Raw genomic sequence first — 17,374 nt, 5'->3', positions numbered from 1 at the left:
GTTGCTTAGACATTCACAGACTACTGTTGAACAGTACTGAACTTTGTTTAACTTGTGAAATGAACAGCTTTGCACTTGAGCTCAGTTTGGGCAGTAGGGCAAACGGCACTTATCATAGAAGACTTCTCTTTGAATCACTTTTTATGTTGTTTTTTCCCCTTTCAAAGCACATGCCTAAATGTAGACAATTGTCAGCTCTGTACATCCATGGGCATCAACACTAACTTACCTATTTTAAAAGCTCTATGAAATTATATTGACATTATATTACTAACATGCATGCCAAATCTAATCTTATCTTTTTTTCACACAAACAATCACAGAATGCTATGATTCTACCCATTTGCAGACGCCAAGTTCTTTTGAACATATAGCTATTGAAATGAATTTATCAGAAAATATTTAAAATTACAGTGGGGAGAAAACTACCATTGTAGGCTTGTTACCTTATGCCACAGATGATAATATGCGCAATGATGAACCCGGGGACAGCACCAATAGCTTGCCTACCTGAGAAACTCAAATTATGCTTTTGTATCTCACGGGTGTGCAAAAATTCCCCCCCAAAATTACAGACTAACTGAGTGAATTATGCTTACTGCTGGCCTCAGCAAAAGAGCACAATGCTGCTTTAAGCAAAGATGGTTGCTCTCAGGAGAGCCGTACTGGTGATGTTGAGTCTGCAGCTGCAGATGTGTCCTGTCCCTGTTTAGGAGAGAGAGAAAAAACAGAGACCTGAGAGGAAATTTAGCTCATGGCCAGCATGGATGAAATGCACCTAATATTCAGTCTTTGATTCACATAGAGCAGAGAGTTGAAATGAGCCTCGGAGCAGTCTGTAAAGATTGCCACTTTGGGCTCATGTTTGATGACTGCCGCTGTCGGATGTGAGCCATGTGTGGGCGTTTTGTATGAGCCCACTTAGCACAGCTGTGGTGATGTCAGTACGGCATGCGGCCTCTCCGCTTACACACACACACACACACACACACACACACACACACACACACAGGCTCTCTCTATCTCCCTCTCTCTTAGACTTCCTTGGTTGCTTGTAATGCCTCTATCTACTGTACATAGCTGAATGGTCATTTAATTTTTATTTTTTTATTTTAGATAATGATGATTAATTGCATTCTAATTTTATTTAATTAATTTCACTTGCAATGCACAACTGTTGTAGAAACCCCCCAATTCGAGAATTAAATCTCCATGCAGCTCCCTTGAATTGACAGCCAAGATTACAAATGAGGTTGATGCATAAAATCTGGCAGGTTCATCCAACCCCACGTCATTGCTTAATGGCAGTTGGTTTTATTGACACACATTAGAATAGTGCCAAGATGGCCTTACCCTCACTGTATCATTTGTATCCCTGTGGTTGCAGCCTCTGACTTAACTCCCCCAAACGTTTACCAGTCAAACACAGATCTGAGACTATTGTAAGGTTGATACATGGGCGTCAAAAGCTCCATCATGCACTCAGGAAGCACCCCACACCTCCGAGGCCCTCTTTTTAATAGGAAACACAGCTGCTACATCTCTTCAACCCAGGGGTGCAAAGGTCAGTGGGGTTTCTTGTGAACTCTAGAGGGGAAGAGTGTTGTGTTTTACGGTTTTCCCGGCCCAGAGCGCGCAAATGCTGCCTGCGTTTGTTTGTATCTGTTAATCATTACAGCAGATGTGAGAAACAAATGTGAGAGCAAATCAGCTGCGGCCCCAATACTTACAACATGCACAGGCACTTACAAACTGAATAACTTTTACTGTTTGTTTGACTCTGACATTGTCAAGCAAATTAATTTTCTAAATGAGTTCATTTAAACCAACTTTTAATGGCCACCACTCAGCTTTAGCAAAATGGGTGTTATTGTGTGTGGGTGTGTTATCTGTTTGTATGTGTGTGTCTCCAGTAGCATTAGTTCCGCCTCTGAGGATTGTAGACTTGGGAGATGTAGAGACAGCTGTAACACAACAGGGGTGTGTGTGTGTGGGGGGGGGGGGGGGGGGTGTAGGTGTAGGTGGCTGGTCCTGTTCAGAACAGGCATTATTATGCATCTTTGGTGATCCGATCACAGTGGAACACAGCAAGGAATAATACACCTGGACACCACGATACACCACTCGTTGTTGTTTTGATTTCTTCTTCTTTTTATTTCCGGAAGACTAGGCACAGGAAGTGCATTGTTGCCTCCCCGTTGGTTCAAAATAACTGCAGACTTCTACCGGTTGCACAGCCACAATGTGTGCATTGTCGTGGACACATGTAGCAAATTTCCTAGAACCGCTTGCATGGCTGACACAGTCCACAGCCGTCCACATAGTGTATTCTCGAGCCTGTTTCCACAACATCCACCTGCGAGGTTGTCAGCTGTGTGTCTGGCTGGCATACTCTGTGTGTAGGATGGCCAATGTAACTTTTTTTTTATTTAATATTATTTGTCACATACACATACATACATACATACATACATACATACATACATACATACATAGTGAAATTCGATCTCTGCATTTAACCCATCCTAAGCAGTAGGAGCAGTGGACTGCCACATAGCAGTGCCCGGGTATGAGCAAACTAGTGACGAGCAGAGATCCAACTTAAACATCAATAAAGAAATAATATATCATGATGCAAATTTATTTGATATATTTAAAGTGTGTGTTTTTTTTTTTTTAGAAAATGCAGGAGGGATAGGATCACATAATTTGTACTAAGTATTTCATACAAACCAAAACATTTTGTGATGTGTACATTCTTTTTCATGGGTTAAAACACAATCATCATGTATGGGGTTTTAATAAGGTAAACATGTTGTTTTCCTGTGCTACAGGGCTGGCTTTCTTATTTATTCATAGCACAACACAAACATTCTATTAGAAATCTGAAAACGTATATATGTCAACCCCTTTGCAGTTATATCAGGAAACCTAACCTTACAATATCTGCCACCCCATTTTGTCCAGAAATAAACCTTGGTCAGGTCTCTATAATAAAGCTTTTATTTTAGCTTTTACTGCTGTGCTGCACACCACTGCTCTATAATTCTCACTGGCACGAGCATGGCTACGATGCCTAGCTAACCACCCACTGTAAATCCTGAATATTTTCAGAAATGATACTGCCCATTGCATTACTGAACTTATCCATGTGTTTGAATCTGAGAAATCTTATATGCAGAGAGGTTTGTGTCTTTATGTTTTTGTAGGTGTCTGTCACTAACTGTGTGTGTGTGTGTGTGTGTGTGTGTGTGTGTGTGTGTGTGTGTGTGTGTGTGTGTGTGTGTGTGTGTGTGTGTGTGTGTGTGTGTGTGTGTGTGTGTGTGTGTGTGTGTGTGTGTGTGTGTGTGTGTATTACAGGGGTCCCTTCAGCGTGGTGAGGCGCTGCATCAACAGGGACACAGGCCAGCAGTTTGCTGTGAAGATTGTCGATGTGGCCAGTTTCACCTCCAGCCCTGGCCTCAGCACAGAAGGTGAGGAACACCACAGACCTGGTTTGACTGTGGTTTGTTGTCGTGCACTTGGAGCACCAGATGGGTGGGGTTAAAATCAGAATCAGGACAAGAGAGGATAGTTCTCAGGGATGTTGTCAATCACAGAGACTTAATCTTTTAAACAGACTTACATCTTTGAAAAGTCTAACTAACTTGTGAACCGTTTTCTGTGCTGTAATGCAAACCCTACCCATCTTGTTCTCCTTGTGGGTTATAACAAATGTTGGGAATACTTTAATCTGCAAATACTGTTTGGATCAGATATCAACCACCCAGACACACACAGAGTGTATAATGGCATTCTCACACACAAACAAATGAGGCATAATGTCACACATGCTGCGTCCAGATGAATAATATGTTGGAACTGCATTTGGTTGCCTGTTTGTGTGTATGTGTTCGTTAGCTTGTGGTGATGAGTATGTGTGCGATATTGAATCACGGCATCTCTCACCATGTGGTTTTGTGCTTTGTCATGCTAAAGTCTATGAGAGAGAGAGAGAGAGAGAGAGAGAGAGAGAGAGAGAGAGAGAGAGAGAGAGAGAGAGAGAGAGAGAGAGAGAGAGAGAGAGAGAGAGAGAGAGAGAGAGAGAGAGACTAGGTGTGTGTGTGTGTGTGTGTGTGTGTGTGTGTGTGTGTGTGTGTGTGTGTGTGTGTGTGTGTGTGTGTGTGTGTGTGTGTGTGTGTGTGTGTGTGTGTGTGTGTGTGTGTGTGTGTGAGCAGCATGTTGGCGTTCACTATGTGCCATCTGTGATGCCCCAGTTAGAGATTAGCCTGGTAGCCAATAACAGCAAGACAAGGAAATGACCCAAGGGTGGAGAAACAGTAGAAGTGGAGATTTACACCTGTGTTTTAAAAAGAAATTATTTCCAAAGGAATGTGGACCTGGTTTCATTATCCTGAGACTAAATCAGTTCATTTGAAAATACAAACTATTTACCAAATGATTGTATAAGTGAGTTTTTGTTACCTTGGAAAATTTGGAGTCATGTTAGGTCTCCCAAGTCACTTCTAGCAGCATGCTTCACCCTGTGGTCAGCTGCACCAAGCATGGTAAACAATTTGGCTTGCCCACAGTATTTGTGATGAAAAGAATATCCAGAAGGATGAAGTCTTCAAGTCTGCACTGATCCGATACCACGTAATTTCGCCCAGAAAAAAAAATCAACTTTAAAATAATTTCACTCTGATAAAACAGCTGTTTGCTAATGTTAGCTCTGACTGACATTACAGCCCGTTACACTGTGCAGGCAGACCAAACAGGCAATCAATTTTTCTTTAAAAAAAAGGTGCCTGCACAGCTTGCAGCTACTGTTTTTAGAGTGATTTTTTCAGTTAGGAATTATAAAACTAGATAATCAAAGAAAATTCTATGGCATTTATTTTATGTATTTGTTTATGTTTTGCAAAGGGTTTAACTCGAGCCAGGCCATACCAAAATGATAGCCATAATGATACACAGAAGGTTTCCGAAATTTGATACACAGAAGGTTTCCGAAATTATAAGAAACAACCTTTTTGACACCCACATTTCTGACATTTTAAAAAGTCACAAGAGAAGAAATAAGCAAGTGGACACTCATTGTGACAAGGTAGAGAACTGGACTGCAGCCAGATTTGGAGAGTGGTTTCCTGGGACCACATGCCTTAGCTTATTAAGAAATAATCTGCGTCAACATAAATGTGAGTGAAATGGGAAAAGAGACAGAACTGCTACAAGCTGAGGTGTGTGTGTGTGTGTGTGTGTGTGTGTGTGTGTGTGTGTGTGTGTGTGTGTGTGTGTGTGTGTGTGTGTGTGTGTGTGTGTGTGTGTGTGTGTGTGTGTGTGTGTGTGTGTGTGTGTGTGTGTGTGTGTGTAAGGGAGGTGAACGAACAAATGATTAATGGTGAATTAAGAGTTTGGGAGTATTGAACAAAAGCAGAACAAGTAAGTGTCTGGATTTTAATAAAGATGAATATAGAGAGTAAACGAGTAAGTACTCTCCATCAACATTAAAGCTCTATGGGTCTTGATAAATACAAAAGTGCAATTTGCAGTATTATTAGTGAGATGTGTATTGTAAGTTTATGTAATGAACATATTGGAAATGTAATTCATCAGTACCCCAGACAAATTAGCACAAGTGCATGACCAAGCATAAGCTGGTTTTGTCCCACAGCCGTGAGGTGTACATCAGATGCAAAAGGCAAGACCTTTTTCTTCAAAACAATCATGTAACAAACCTTCCACGTAAGAATTGATTTCGAATAAGCCCAGTGAATGGCACAGCTTTCATTCAGACCGTTCCAGGCTTCCCTGGCTCCCTGGCTCCCTGGCTCTGTATGAGTGGTTTCCTCGTTGCCGTGCGGACACTGGGCAGCATTGTTACATTCAAGAATAGATACTCAATGAGACGGGCAGAGGATGAGCGTGAAGAGGAGAGAAGAGAAATAATGAAAGCAAAGGAACAGTAGAATGGGGGCTCTGTAGTGGAAACACAGCGTCATTTCTCTGTGTTGCATAATGATACTGGTCTGTCACGACACAATGAACACACACAGATCAGTAGACTTGCAGATGGGGAGTGGAGTGTGTAAATGAGTTTTTTATGGAGTGAGGAGCTCAACAACAGCATATTATGTCTGTCAGCCTTCCTCAGCAATCTGCGTTAACTCTGTTTTACCACTTGTCTCTCCAGTTGTTGGTCATTCTATTCGGTATTGTCTACTTCCTTTTCTTTAAATGGAGAAAACTGCCTACTCTCTTCAGTGTTGTTTTCTTTAATGAGGCAGTCAAAAGACAAGTCATGTTGTAATTGTATTTGCAGTGTGATCTGGATGATAATGAGAGGGGCTGATGTTGTTCCTTGTCTTTTTGCTAGATACCGGCTTGTTAGCATGCTTGTTTGTCTGCCCAACATGTGAAAGCTTACCTTGTCTGCTCAGTATCTACAAAGAATGGAATCCTTCTGTCTAAAGGAAATGCTCTGTAACTCCCTCTGGTGGTGAAGTTGAGATGTGGCAGGTCTGTTGAGGTGTAAGGGTGGCCAGCTGGGCATGTCCTCTTTGCTTTTCATCTCCTTAACTTGTCACCAAGGGACGTGAAAGGATTTAACAAGGCACCAACCAACCACAAAAGAGCATCGTAGCAGAGTTTTTCTTTCTGAAATGAACATCAGGGAGCTTACTTGCCCTAAGGTCACCTCGTGTTTTCTAAATGGTTTGGTTTACATTTGTTTGGTGCATTCTAATCTTACTGCTTTCCACTTCCTAAATAAAATGAAAATAAAGATAACGTTTAGATTTCTGCTGAGACTGTAATTTGTTATAGGTGTGGTTGTCACTATAACACTATTTTGTGCCGCAGCATCAACTTTATGGAAACTTTTTGAGCTTTAAAAAGTCTTAGAACCTCCCCACCTCATCTGTTCATAGCTCTGCATATTATGTTTGGGAGAAGTAGAAAAAAGCCATAACTATTCCTCTGTGTTTACATTTAGTAGCATAAAATAAAGTAAGTGGTTGGGAAATAACATATATATTCCTACAAGGAGATTCAAACATTCAACACCGGAAATACTGCTCCTACGAAGTACATAAAGTCCTTGAATGAGCCAATAGAGGGAGCTATAAAAGTGCCTATTTGAAAGCTCAGAGAAAGTAAAAAGATAAATCAGTTATATTGTTTCAGTGTGCAGTAGGGAAATCAAGATTGCACAAGCTCTAACTTCTGCCAACCCGCACCTGATTAAAAAAGAGCTGAGCATATCTGATTCCAGTTCTGAAATAAATTAAGTTTGTGAATGTAAATTCACATTAAATGTCAACTTACTTTTGGCTGTTTTTTTTTTTTAACTATGTAATTGTTGGATGATGTGAATCATACCCCCTGTCTAATTTCTCTCCGCCAGATCTGAAGCGAGAGGCCAGTATCTGCCACATGCTGAAACACCCCCACATCGTGGAGCTGCTGGAGACCTATAGCTCTGATGGCATGCTCTATATGGTCTTCGAATTGTAAGTCTGTGCTGCACACTATGTCGACCATTATGCATTATGTAATAGGGATTGACCAATACTTGTTTTTCAAGGCCGATACAGATTATTAGTGGTTAATAAAACCGATAACCGATATTTGGAACAGAAATGCATTTACAGTGAAAATGAAAGTCTTTAAATCAAAATTAAGATTTTGGAATTTTACAAAATCCAACACAAAACCCTTTTTTTATGCTTTAAGCAATTATTTAATAAATCAGAAACTTTCAACATAATACACAGTAAAAGATAGTCAGATAATGTTGTAGGCGGGACATTAAGTGAGACTCGTGGTGAGTGAAACTGAAGCAGAGGGACAGACACAGCTGTAGCGGAGCCAAAGTAGCGCACTTTTTATTTAATTAACTTTATCGGTTATCCAGCAAATAAAACGCCGCTACAGATAATCTGCAAACTGCCAAAAAAAACGGGCTGATAATCGCTCTACCCCTATTATGTAACCAGATGTGAATTTTACATTTACATGATATATATCTTTTATTTGTTCTTAACCAGGGCAGGAAGAATCTTGTTTTCCTTCACCACAGCTGCTAAACAGCCCCACATACCAGACACTGTTTCTGTTCAGCTTCTATATATATTTATTTTTTTCAAGAGGGAACGCAATATAGATGTGTGATTATCTGCTTAAATAGACAAAGCAGACAAAGAGCCACATACTAAATTTACCAGCAGTTGGCTGTGCTTGGCATGTTGGATATCTGAACATCTATGCCTGGGCAAAATATCAAGTATTAAAGGTGCTGTAGGTAGGATTGTGAAGATCCAGGACTTAGCCAAACAATTTGAACATCAACAACTTCTCAGGCCCTCCCCCCTTTCTGCTAAAGCCCAAAACGTTCTCCTAAGCCCCTCCCCCCACAAGGGAGAATTAATGCGTGTGCATGAGCAGTGATTGACACTGGCCATGATTGGTGCATTTGAACAGGGAGCTGTGGATTTTTGCAAATCACACTAAGGCCTGTAGGTGGTGCCAGAGGAGCCAGATTCTTTTTTTTTTTTTTTTTTTAATGACCTGCTTCATGTAGTTCTACTGGAACATAGGGTCAGTTTCAGCAAATATGACAATAAGTTAGTTTTATAAGTCTTACCTACTGCACCTTTTAATGGTATAGTTGCATATGTTTTGTTAAAGAAGAATAAATAAAGAGATGATTATCATATATACTTCCAAAAAGATAAGAAATATGAATACTGTTATTTATTCCCATGTTACCAGCTCCAAAGTATCTATAATAGTTATTTTATTATTCTGAGGTTGATTTAAACTTTGTCTTTACATTATAAATTGTAATTGCTGATAGACATTTGTATGGCAACAAATTCATCCCCTGGCCTTTGTTGTAGATATAATTTTCTTAATCAACTCGCCTGATTCATTTGTTTCCTTTGTGTTGATTTTAAGTTGTGAATCTGTATCCTATATCCTCCTGAAAGATTCCCTGGGGATTGTTACTGGCTGAAAAGTGCTAGAATGAAAATGTAGTGCCTCTGTGACAGGTCATAAAATGGCTCCCTGATGGATGTAGATTTATGCACTCTGGTTTATACACTATATTCTGAGAGATGCTAGTTAATATGCTCTTTAGTAAACTGTTATCTATAATAACCTACACCTAATTTTGACATCCTCTTTCTCTCACTCTTCTCAGTATGGATGGAGCAGACCTGTGTTTTGAAATTGTGAAGAGAGCTGATGCTGGGTTTGTGTACAGTGAAGCAGTGGCCAGGTAGGACAAACAGTCTGGGAGCTGTTGGTAGAACATTTTAAATATTAATAAAGCCTGAAATAAACAACAATTTGTGGATGCCCTAAATTATCTCCCTCCTGTCTGTTTCTCCTTTCTGTGCATCCAGCCACTACATGAGGCAGATTTTGGAGGCACTTCGGTACTGCCACGACAACAATGTGATTCATCGCGATGTAAAGGTGAGTCTGTGTGTCCCAGACTAAGTCACTGAAACCACCAAACATCTCTCTCTAAACTGACACCAGTTAACTGAGATGTTAAACCTTTTCATAACGAGAATAATAATTATGCTTTATACCACTGAGAAGATCATTATCTTGACGGTCTGTGGGGAGATAAAGGTCAAAAGCATGACACTTTTTTACCAGAAACACCCTAACACATCATACAACATCCACTCTTTACACAAACTTCTAGTTAAGTGGCTTTTAGAACAAATACATTTCATTCTAACCACCTGAGAGCCCCTCTAGTTGCAAACCAGTGTGTCATGCTGGGTTGTATCGCATGTCAAGTCCTTTTAAGAGTTCTTATAGTCAGATTAGCATCAACCAGTGATTCCAACAGGATTAGCCATCTAACACAGGCGACAAACACTACCAGACCAGATGGAGCAGTGCTAAACCAGGCCCTTGATCCTCACACTATAACTGACAACAAGGTCCCCAAAAAGATCAACACAGCCTTGTTTTCAGTGTAAAAGCAATAGCTTTTTGTTACACATCTGGGTTGTACAATTCAGAAAGACACTAGTAAGTTTTCAGACCAAGTGAAATGGATCGAACAACTGCAATTGACTAAACTCAGCACTCATTGTTTTGTTCAATGTATGTGATATTTAGGCTGTGCCTCTGTCTGAGTGTAAATTTATTTTTAAACCTGTCCATATATCTCTTTTTTTCAACACAGACAATATAACATTAATACTACAAATGTATTTTTTAACAAGAGGGCAAAATGTGTTTGTTCTAACATTATTCACCAGATACACTTAATCCATTATTACCAATAATCACATTTACTTCATTCTGTGAAGGGATATACCCATACAGCATGTATTCCTAGAAAAGCTGCTGTCACAGTGGTCAATGAAGTGCTTCTCCTCAGACGTTACTGTCTTTCACTCAGGCATTTAAACAATGAACAACTAGAATTTAAGCAGTGATTCCCACAGCATCACACATGTTCAGAAGCCATACACAGTAAGAATAGCTCAGTAGGTAAACATTTTTTGTTCTTTTTTAACAGAAGAAGTGTAGAAATGCTTTGCTCAGTTTTACAGAGAATTAGCCAATGAGTCCGGCTTACTTTGATAATGTCAGATATTTATTTTTCAGTGTTCATGGTTACATTATTTGCAATCAGACAAACTTATGATCACTGTTGGCCAGTAGTTGGAAGCGTGGTCAGGCCAGGGCGACAAAGGTTGGAGTTGATGACACAGATACTTGTTCTGGGGGTGACTGAGGGCGTGTTAAGTTCACGGTTAGGAAAAGCCATAGGTACAGATGGTCGTCTGAACTCCATTGAGCTGTTTGATGTTGCTTCATTTAGGAAGAGAAGCCGGTTGCCAAGTCTATGTCCAAGTGCTTGGAGGGCGGTTTTACGCACTGAGCCAGATAACAGAAAGTACATGACAGGATCCAAACAGCTATTGAAGGCAGAGAACAATAGCATCACCTCATTGGTATGGTCTATCAGTTTCAAGTAGTCACAAGATACTGTTTCCCTGAGCTGGGAGATGATGTAAAAGGGGCGAAAGGCATGGTAGGGCCCGAAGCAGACGGTGAACAGAAAGAGGACAAAGAAAGACTTCTTGGCAGTTCGTTCATATCGCTGTGCGTTGGGAAGGTCCGGCTTGTCCCGCGACACCCTCAGCAACTGGGAAGCAATTTTTGCATAGGAGACCACCAGCATGATGAAGACAAGCCAGAACAAAAACACCAGCACCCCGTTGAAGTAGGCTTTCCCTTTGGCTTGTACACGCTTCTTGTATTGGAAGCATTTCTCCTTGTCCTCGCCCTCTTTGTCCTCTGCTGTGGCGATCATTGACACCAGCGGCACCAGTGACAGACCCCACAGAGCTCCGCACGCCACCCAGCTCCACGACCAGCTGCGCCCACACAGCGTCATCCTCATGCATCTCCGCGCTCTGCCTTTCCCCTTTAACCTCAAGTATCTGTCCAAGCTGATAAGCCCCAGTAACGTAATACTGATGTACATGTTCATATAAAACAGATTCCCGACCACCTTGCAGGCTACAGATCCCAGTACCCACTTGTTGCCATTAACATGGTAGAAAACCCTGAATGGCAGACACGCCAGGAGGACCAGATCAGCCACAGCACAGTTGATGAGGAACACCCGCACAGAGTTGCGGCTTGAATGTAGGAAAAGGAAGACCCACAGTGCGAAGAGGTTACCCACGAGCCCAAAGATGAAGAACAGGGAGTATATGACCGCCAGCGGCAGACGGAGGGTGGTGTCATCAAACGAACACACAGTTTGGTTTGGGGGAGAGGTGGTAGCGAAGAAGGATGACATCGAAACAGGGAGGGATAAAGTAGAGAGAGTATGAGAGGAGTTAGACGATGCAGAGGCTGAAAGAGTGAAGGGAAATGAAGAGGCAGAAGAGAAGGTGGTCATTGTGTCTGAGGAGTGACAACTTCAGGGTTGTTGATCATTTGGCTCTGAAAAAGAAAAAAAAACACAATTGTCAGTCTGTTGTTTGTCACTGAACAAATACAGAAACAGACCGCTAAAGTTAAAGGCAAGAAAACGTTGAGTGCACTCACTGTGAAACTGCAGTTACGTATTTTATGAGTAATACACAGACAGGTGAGTAATATGTGGGTTGTAGTTTTATATGTCACAGATAATACTCAGTGCGAAATGAAAATTATAGTAATTAATGTAATACCATGAAAAACCACAATACAAAAGAGGAGCTCAAGAAGCGAGGAAATGAATGTGCTCGAAAACGTACAAATGTCCCTCTGAACAACTGTTTTCTGTAGGTCATAGACTCTAGAGTTTTTTTACGGGTGGGAGCTGGAGTCATGACTAATTGCAAGTTTCATGCCTATTTAACCCATAAATTCCAGTACTGTGGTATTACAATAAAGCTGAGGAGTGTGAGTGTAGCTGCACATGCATGCACGCACACTTATACACGGACAATAACACAAAGTCACTATGACTGTTGCACACAGGTGTTTGGATTAAGGCAGAACACTCACCATCGATATTCCTTCGGTAGAGATTTCAGCACAGCTGCAGTTTAAATGTGGGGTAAAGTGCAGAGAGATGTGGGAGCACAGCAATCCAGTGTGTTTTTTTTCCTTCATCAAACTGTAATTTGTTTAAAAACTTGAGTTACATATATGATAAGACGATATACAATGCCAGTCCTTGTCCTTAACACTTTTCTTTTGCGATCTTCACCTTTTTCTTCAGTTTTTGATCCTGCAGACTCTTTTTGCACATCCTTTTGACAGTGTCTGCTCCTCCCCGTCTCAGCTCTCTGTTCTCAGCTTGCCTTTTTCTGTCTTAGTCGTCCTCTCTTTCTTAATTGAAAAGCCTTTCTTACCCTCTCCACTCTTGCTCTAACAGATATGACTGTTTAGTCTGCTGTTCTCTTGTCTCTGCCTCTTGTTTTATCTCCCTCTCACTGAGTCTTTCTAGTCTAGAACCGCCTCTGTCAATACCCTTTTCCCCCCTCTGTTTCCTCAGAAGTGCAAAGACAGGAAGGAGGCCCACCGCACTCTCACCCTGTTCACCATGCACCATGTAGCTCTTCTCAATACTGTCCTGCACCATCTCATTCATTTCAAAATTATACTTGATTTATAAACAGAATTTATTTCTATAGGGAAATTGGTACAGATCCGGGACATTAATCTTGTCTGGGGTGCATGTAATATATGTGTGATATTTTCCCCCCTTAACTAAGTATTAAACAGTCCCAAAATCTTGTTTTTCAGCACACCCAGTGGTCTTCATATGATTTAAGTCTTGTCCAGAGAGGCACTTTGAATTTTAAACAGTCTCTGAGGTTTTGCCTGCAAAAAGCTGAGCCTCCTTTTTATGGAGCTTCATCGGCTCAGTTTGAGTTCTGTGTGACAATGGAGGACATTTTTTTGCTTAACTGATCCATTCTGTGAAGGAATAAGAGAAAAGCCATTGGGAGATAAAGGCCCGGCAAGCTCATCACAAGGGGAAGTGGTAATGTCGGCTGACAGTTGCACTAAGCTTTCTGTCTTGGCGAATCATTTAAGTATTTGCTGTCTAAATGTCTGTTCAAATAATCTGATATTATATTAACTTTAATATCAAGTGCTGGAGAATGATGCTCACATGGATATCCCACCTGTTGTAATTTAGCAGTAGCTAATGCTATCCTGTAAAATTGATTACTTACGATGGAGAATGGCAAGCTTTTTTATTACCTGCCTCCCTTTGCAATATTAATTTTATACAAATAGGGATCCAGTGTACATTGTTGCATACATAATGCATTGCAAGTACCTACTGAAACAGAAAATGGATGACAGGGACATACATTGTCATAAAGGTCAGGACATGTAGGTCTCCTACATATCTGCTGCTTGTCTTCCAACATTTCTCTCACTTTTCTCTCTCTGTCAATTTCTCTTGTTTCAAGGTTCTGACCTATATTTCTTTCCATCCTGCCCATTTTTGTTTTGAAATTGATCAACCAATCACGTTTTACAGCACTGCCACTAATGCAAGGGATTGTAATTTGCTGAACAAAAACAATTCTCTTCTACTGTATGTTGTATATAGTCACAATCATATGTTATTGTCAAATATGAATTAAATGAACATAATTCCTAATCTAGAATGCAACATAACACCTTGCTTTCTGTCACATCTTTCTGACCTTAAACATTCATGCATCTCACTTAATGCTTATGATTCCTTATGTAAGGCATCCTGGGGCAAGAAGAGTTCTGTCTGTTTCAGCATTATAATTAAATTGTGGTTTTAGCTGCGCAAGTTGTCTTGTCATTGTGAAACCGAGGTTCACTAACCAGCAATTGAACATATGCACAGCACTTTTGCACAGAAAAAGCAATGCTCTGCACAGTTACTGTAAACTGCAGAGTGTCTTTTCTTTCTGTCAGTATATACAATAAGTCTCTAATATGTGTTAGTTGGTAGATGTTGTGCAGTGCCTCTTATAGTTTAATGAGTGAATATAAATGTAGTCCCTCATTTTACCTGTTGAAATATGTGAGTCATAAATCTATTGTTTAACTTTTTCATTTGCTGTTTTTCCTCTGTAGCCTCACTGTGTGCTGTTGGCCTCAAAGGAGAACTCTGCTCCTGTCAAGCTGGGAGGTTTTGGAGTGGCAATACAGCTGGGAGAGTCTGGTTTAGTAGCTGGAGGTACTGTAGGACAGTTTGTCCTTTTTTCCCTTTTATACCTCAAAAGACTGAGGAAACACTCATACATGCCTTTCCACTTTACATGTGCATACACAAATGCTAAAATGAATAGACAATTAGTCAAAGGTCTAGGGTGTTCCTGCTTTTCTCAGGCCTTTGTAGCTCTGTGCAGTTCTCTCTGTTGCATGTCATTGTTACTTGTATATGTTTGAGAACTTTTGATTGGCAGACATGGAGGCATATTTCACTATTTTCTTAAATTTTTATAAACTAAACACTGAACAAATAATTCCCAAATAATGTGTTAATTGCCGCCCCACATATATCTTGTGTATCTTTATACCTTTGTAACAGCAATCATCTCTTCAGACTTCCTCTTGTTTCATCAACACTTAAAACTCATAGTCGCGAATCGATTTTGAAATTGTCTCGTCTCTTCAGGTCGAGTCGGTACTCCCCACTTCATGGCCCCAGAGGTAGTGAAGAGAGAGCCATATGGCAAACCGGTGGATGTGTGGGGATGTGGAGTCATCCTCTTCATCCTCCTCTCTGGCTGCCTTCCTTTCTACGGCACCAAGGAGCGTTTGTTTGAGGCTATCATAAAGGGGAAATACAAGGTAGGAGCTAAATGACTGAATATGTGCTGTGCCCTTTAGCTGCAGCTAAGCATAACCCTAAGCTCCTCTTTGTCACTGTGCTGCAATGTGCGTCAAGGTTCAGCACCTGGGTTACAGAGAACTGAACTTCAGAACCACCAGAGTGTGGTATACAGTGTTAATTTTTATTTATTTTTTTAATTCATTTATATTTATTCTTCTGAATGACAAATCATAGCATCTCTCAGTCTTTGCCTTCAGTAATGGATCTTTGTGGCCAAAGTTGGTGTAAAAAAAATGTATTACCTTACCAACCAGACATGATTTTATACATATACCTTATTATCTAATGACTGTTCTGAGCTATTTTTACAATCACCACATCATATATATTCCTCATTGAGTGTATCAAATAGGGAATTGTTATATTATTCTCCCTTTAACAAAAGCCATGGAGAGGTGATGAATAATAAGACCAGCCTGTTAAGTTCTCTGTTTTCAACTGAGAGTATGAATTTCCTGCTTGGTGCACTAATCTTTGGCAGACAACACTGTGGTATCTTCCATCATGCTGCTGCTAAACACCTGCTGAATTCACAGATTTTATTTTGATAAATATGTGAGCTCTATGCACACTGTAACTTTGTTTTAGAATAACAATATAGACAGTGATTTTCTTAACGGATTGATAAATATAGATGATAAAAAAGTATCTTGATTCACAGAGCATTCACACATATCTGTTTCTTTTTCCCTTGCAGCCTTCATCATCACCAACCTGGTGACAGTGATCTTGGTTGCCAATGTTCTACATGTGTCTGAATTTGTCCTCCTGTTTGTGTATGTGTTTGGGTGTGTGTGATTGTCCAGATGAACCCCCGCCAGTGGGCCCACATTTCGGAGAGCGCCAAGGACCTGGTGAGACGCATGCTGATGCTGGACCCGGCTGAGAGAATCACTGTCTACGAGGCCCTGAACCACCCCTGGCTCAAGGCAAGATCACACACAACTTTTGTGGTCATGTATAGCATTTAAAAGGCAACAGACATTCCGTGTGATGTCGATATTTGGTGTTTGAACTTTGACAAGTCCCATTTAAACCACTGGTGTCTTACTTATGCTGACTCAAAAACACTTCCTTCTGCTTGTAACCACAGCTCTGCTTTCACATCCGTTATGTGACTGCTCTAACATGTGTCTGTGTGTCCTTATGTCCCCCATCACTGTGTGTATGGTTTCTAGTGTTCTTATATGGATATATGCGTTTGTGTGTTTGATGTGTGTAGGAGAGGGACAGGTATGCCTACAAGATCCACCTGCCTGAAACCGTGGAACAGCTGAGGAAGTTCAATGCCAGGAGGAAGCTGAAGGTCAGCACCGTGTTGATGTTAAACTCTAACTAAAGATCTACAGATTTAACGCTAATAAATCCACAATAAGTGAAAGTGTCACCTCCCCCACAGTGTGCATCTGCTTCTTCTTAATTTATTGTCAAGTGTTTTTACAAGATTCTCAACAGGACTGACCTCTTAAGGCCTTGTATTCAAACACACAAAAAGCATGTACATACACCCCACAACATGGACCCTGTTGAGGCTTAATGTAATAGCTGTGGCTTCTCCACTCCGTGTCTCAGGGTGCAGTGCTGGCTGCTGTTTCCAGCCACAAGTTTAATTCCTACTATGGTGACCCCCCAGAGGAACTACATGACTTCTCTGATGACCCCACCTCTTCAGGTAAATCACACAACAGAACATTATCCTGGTTTAGGGAGATCTGGTCTTTCAAATGTATTTGCAATGGAGATATTTAATTACTAGTTTGTGCAGGTAGGATAAGCAACCTAAAGTTAGTTAAATCACAAACTGAATTGTTAGATAATTTAACAGTAGGTACAATAAATATTGTCGTTTAGATTAAAATGGTGTTCTGGTAATGAAGGTGTTCAATAATGTACAAATAATAGTTAGTTCTCCCGGCATATGAATATAATGATGTTTCATATAAGGTAAAAGATGAAACATGCATTTGCCCCAAAGAACACGTTCACTTTCTAGCCCAGTTTCTATTCTTGTAGTTTCTA

The 17,374-nt window shown here is 40.6% G+C and overlaps 2 protein-coding genes across 19 annotated transcripts in view; one reads left to right on the top strand and one right to left on the bottom strand.

The window, feature by feature from the left end:
• Nucleotides 1-17,374, top strand: part of LOC120554595 (peripheral plasma membrane protein CASK) — a 42,944-nt gene that overhangs the window by 7,379 nt on the left and 18,191 nt on the right. For 11 of the 18 annotated variants that reach the window (XM_039793585.1, XM_039793590.1, XM_039793583.1 and 8 more), the window contains exons 2-10: nt 3,361-3,473; nt 7,385-7,490; nt 9,185-9,262; nt 9,390-9,462; nt 14,593-14,695; nt 15,137-15,312; nt 16,144-16,284; nt 16,578-16,661; nt 16,928-17,027. In XM_039793585.1, coding sequence (XP_039649519.1) covers nt 3,361-3,473; nt 7,385-7,490; nt 9,185-9,262; nt 9,390-9,462; nt 14,593-14,695; nt 15,137-15,312; nt 16,144-16,284; nt 16,578-16,661; nt 16,928-17,027 — 974 coding nt within the window. The remainder of the gene's footprint in view (nt 1-3,360; nt 3,474-7,384; nt 7,491-9,184; nt 9,263-9,389; nt 9,463-14,592; nt 14,696-15,136; nt 15,313-16,143; nt 16,285-16,577; nt 16,662-16,927; nt 17,028-17,374) is intronic. The other 7 variants (XM_039793589.1, XM_039793584.1, XM_039793597.1 and 4 more) reach the window with 1 other exon arrangement.
• Nucleotides 10,588-13,084, bottom strand: LOC120554599 (probable G-protein coupled receptor 34). Its single transcript, XM_039793607.1, has 3 exons — nt 12,728-13,084; nt 12,523-12,634; nt 10,588-11,973 (listed from the first exon to the last, which is right to left on the bottom strand). Exon 3 carries the CDS (start codon nt 11,927-11,929, stop codon nt 10,661-10,663), a length of 1,269 nt encoding a protein of 422 aa, XP_039649541.1. The 5' UTR covers nt 11,930-11,973; nt 12,523-12,634; nt 12,728-13,084; the 3' UTR covers nt 10,588-10,660.

Source organism: Perca fluviatilis, chromosome 24 (assembly GCF_010015445.1).
Source record: "Perca fluviatilis chromosome 24, GENO_Pfluv_1.0, whole genome shotgun sequence".
NCBI classification, from domain to species: domain Eukaryota; kingdom Metazoa; phylum Chordata; class Actinopteri; order Perciformes; family Percidae; genus Perca; species Perca fluviatilis.
Note: the sequence above shows the minus strand (reverse complement) of the source record. Positions and strands in the feature narration are given on the sequence as shown.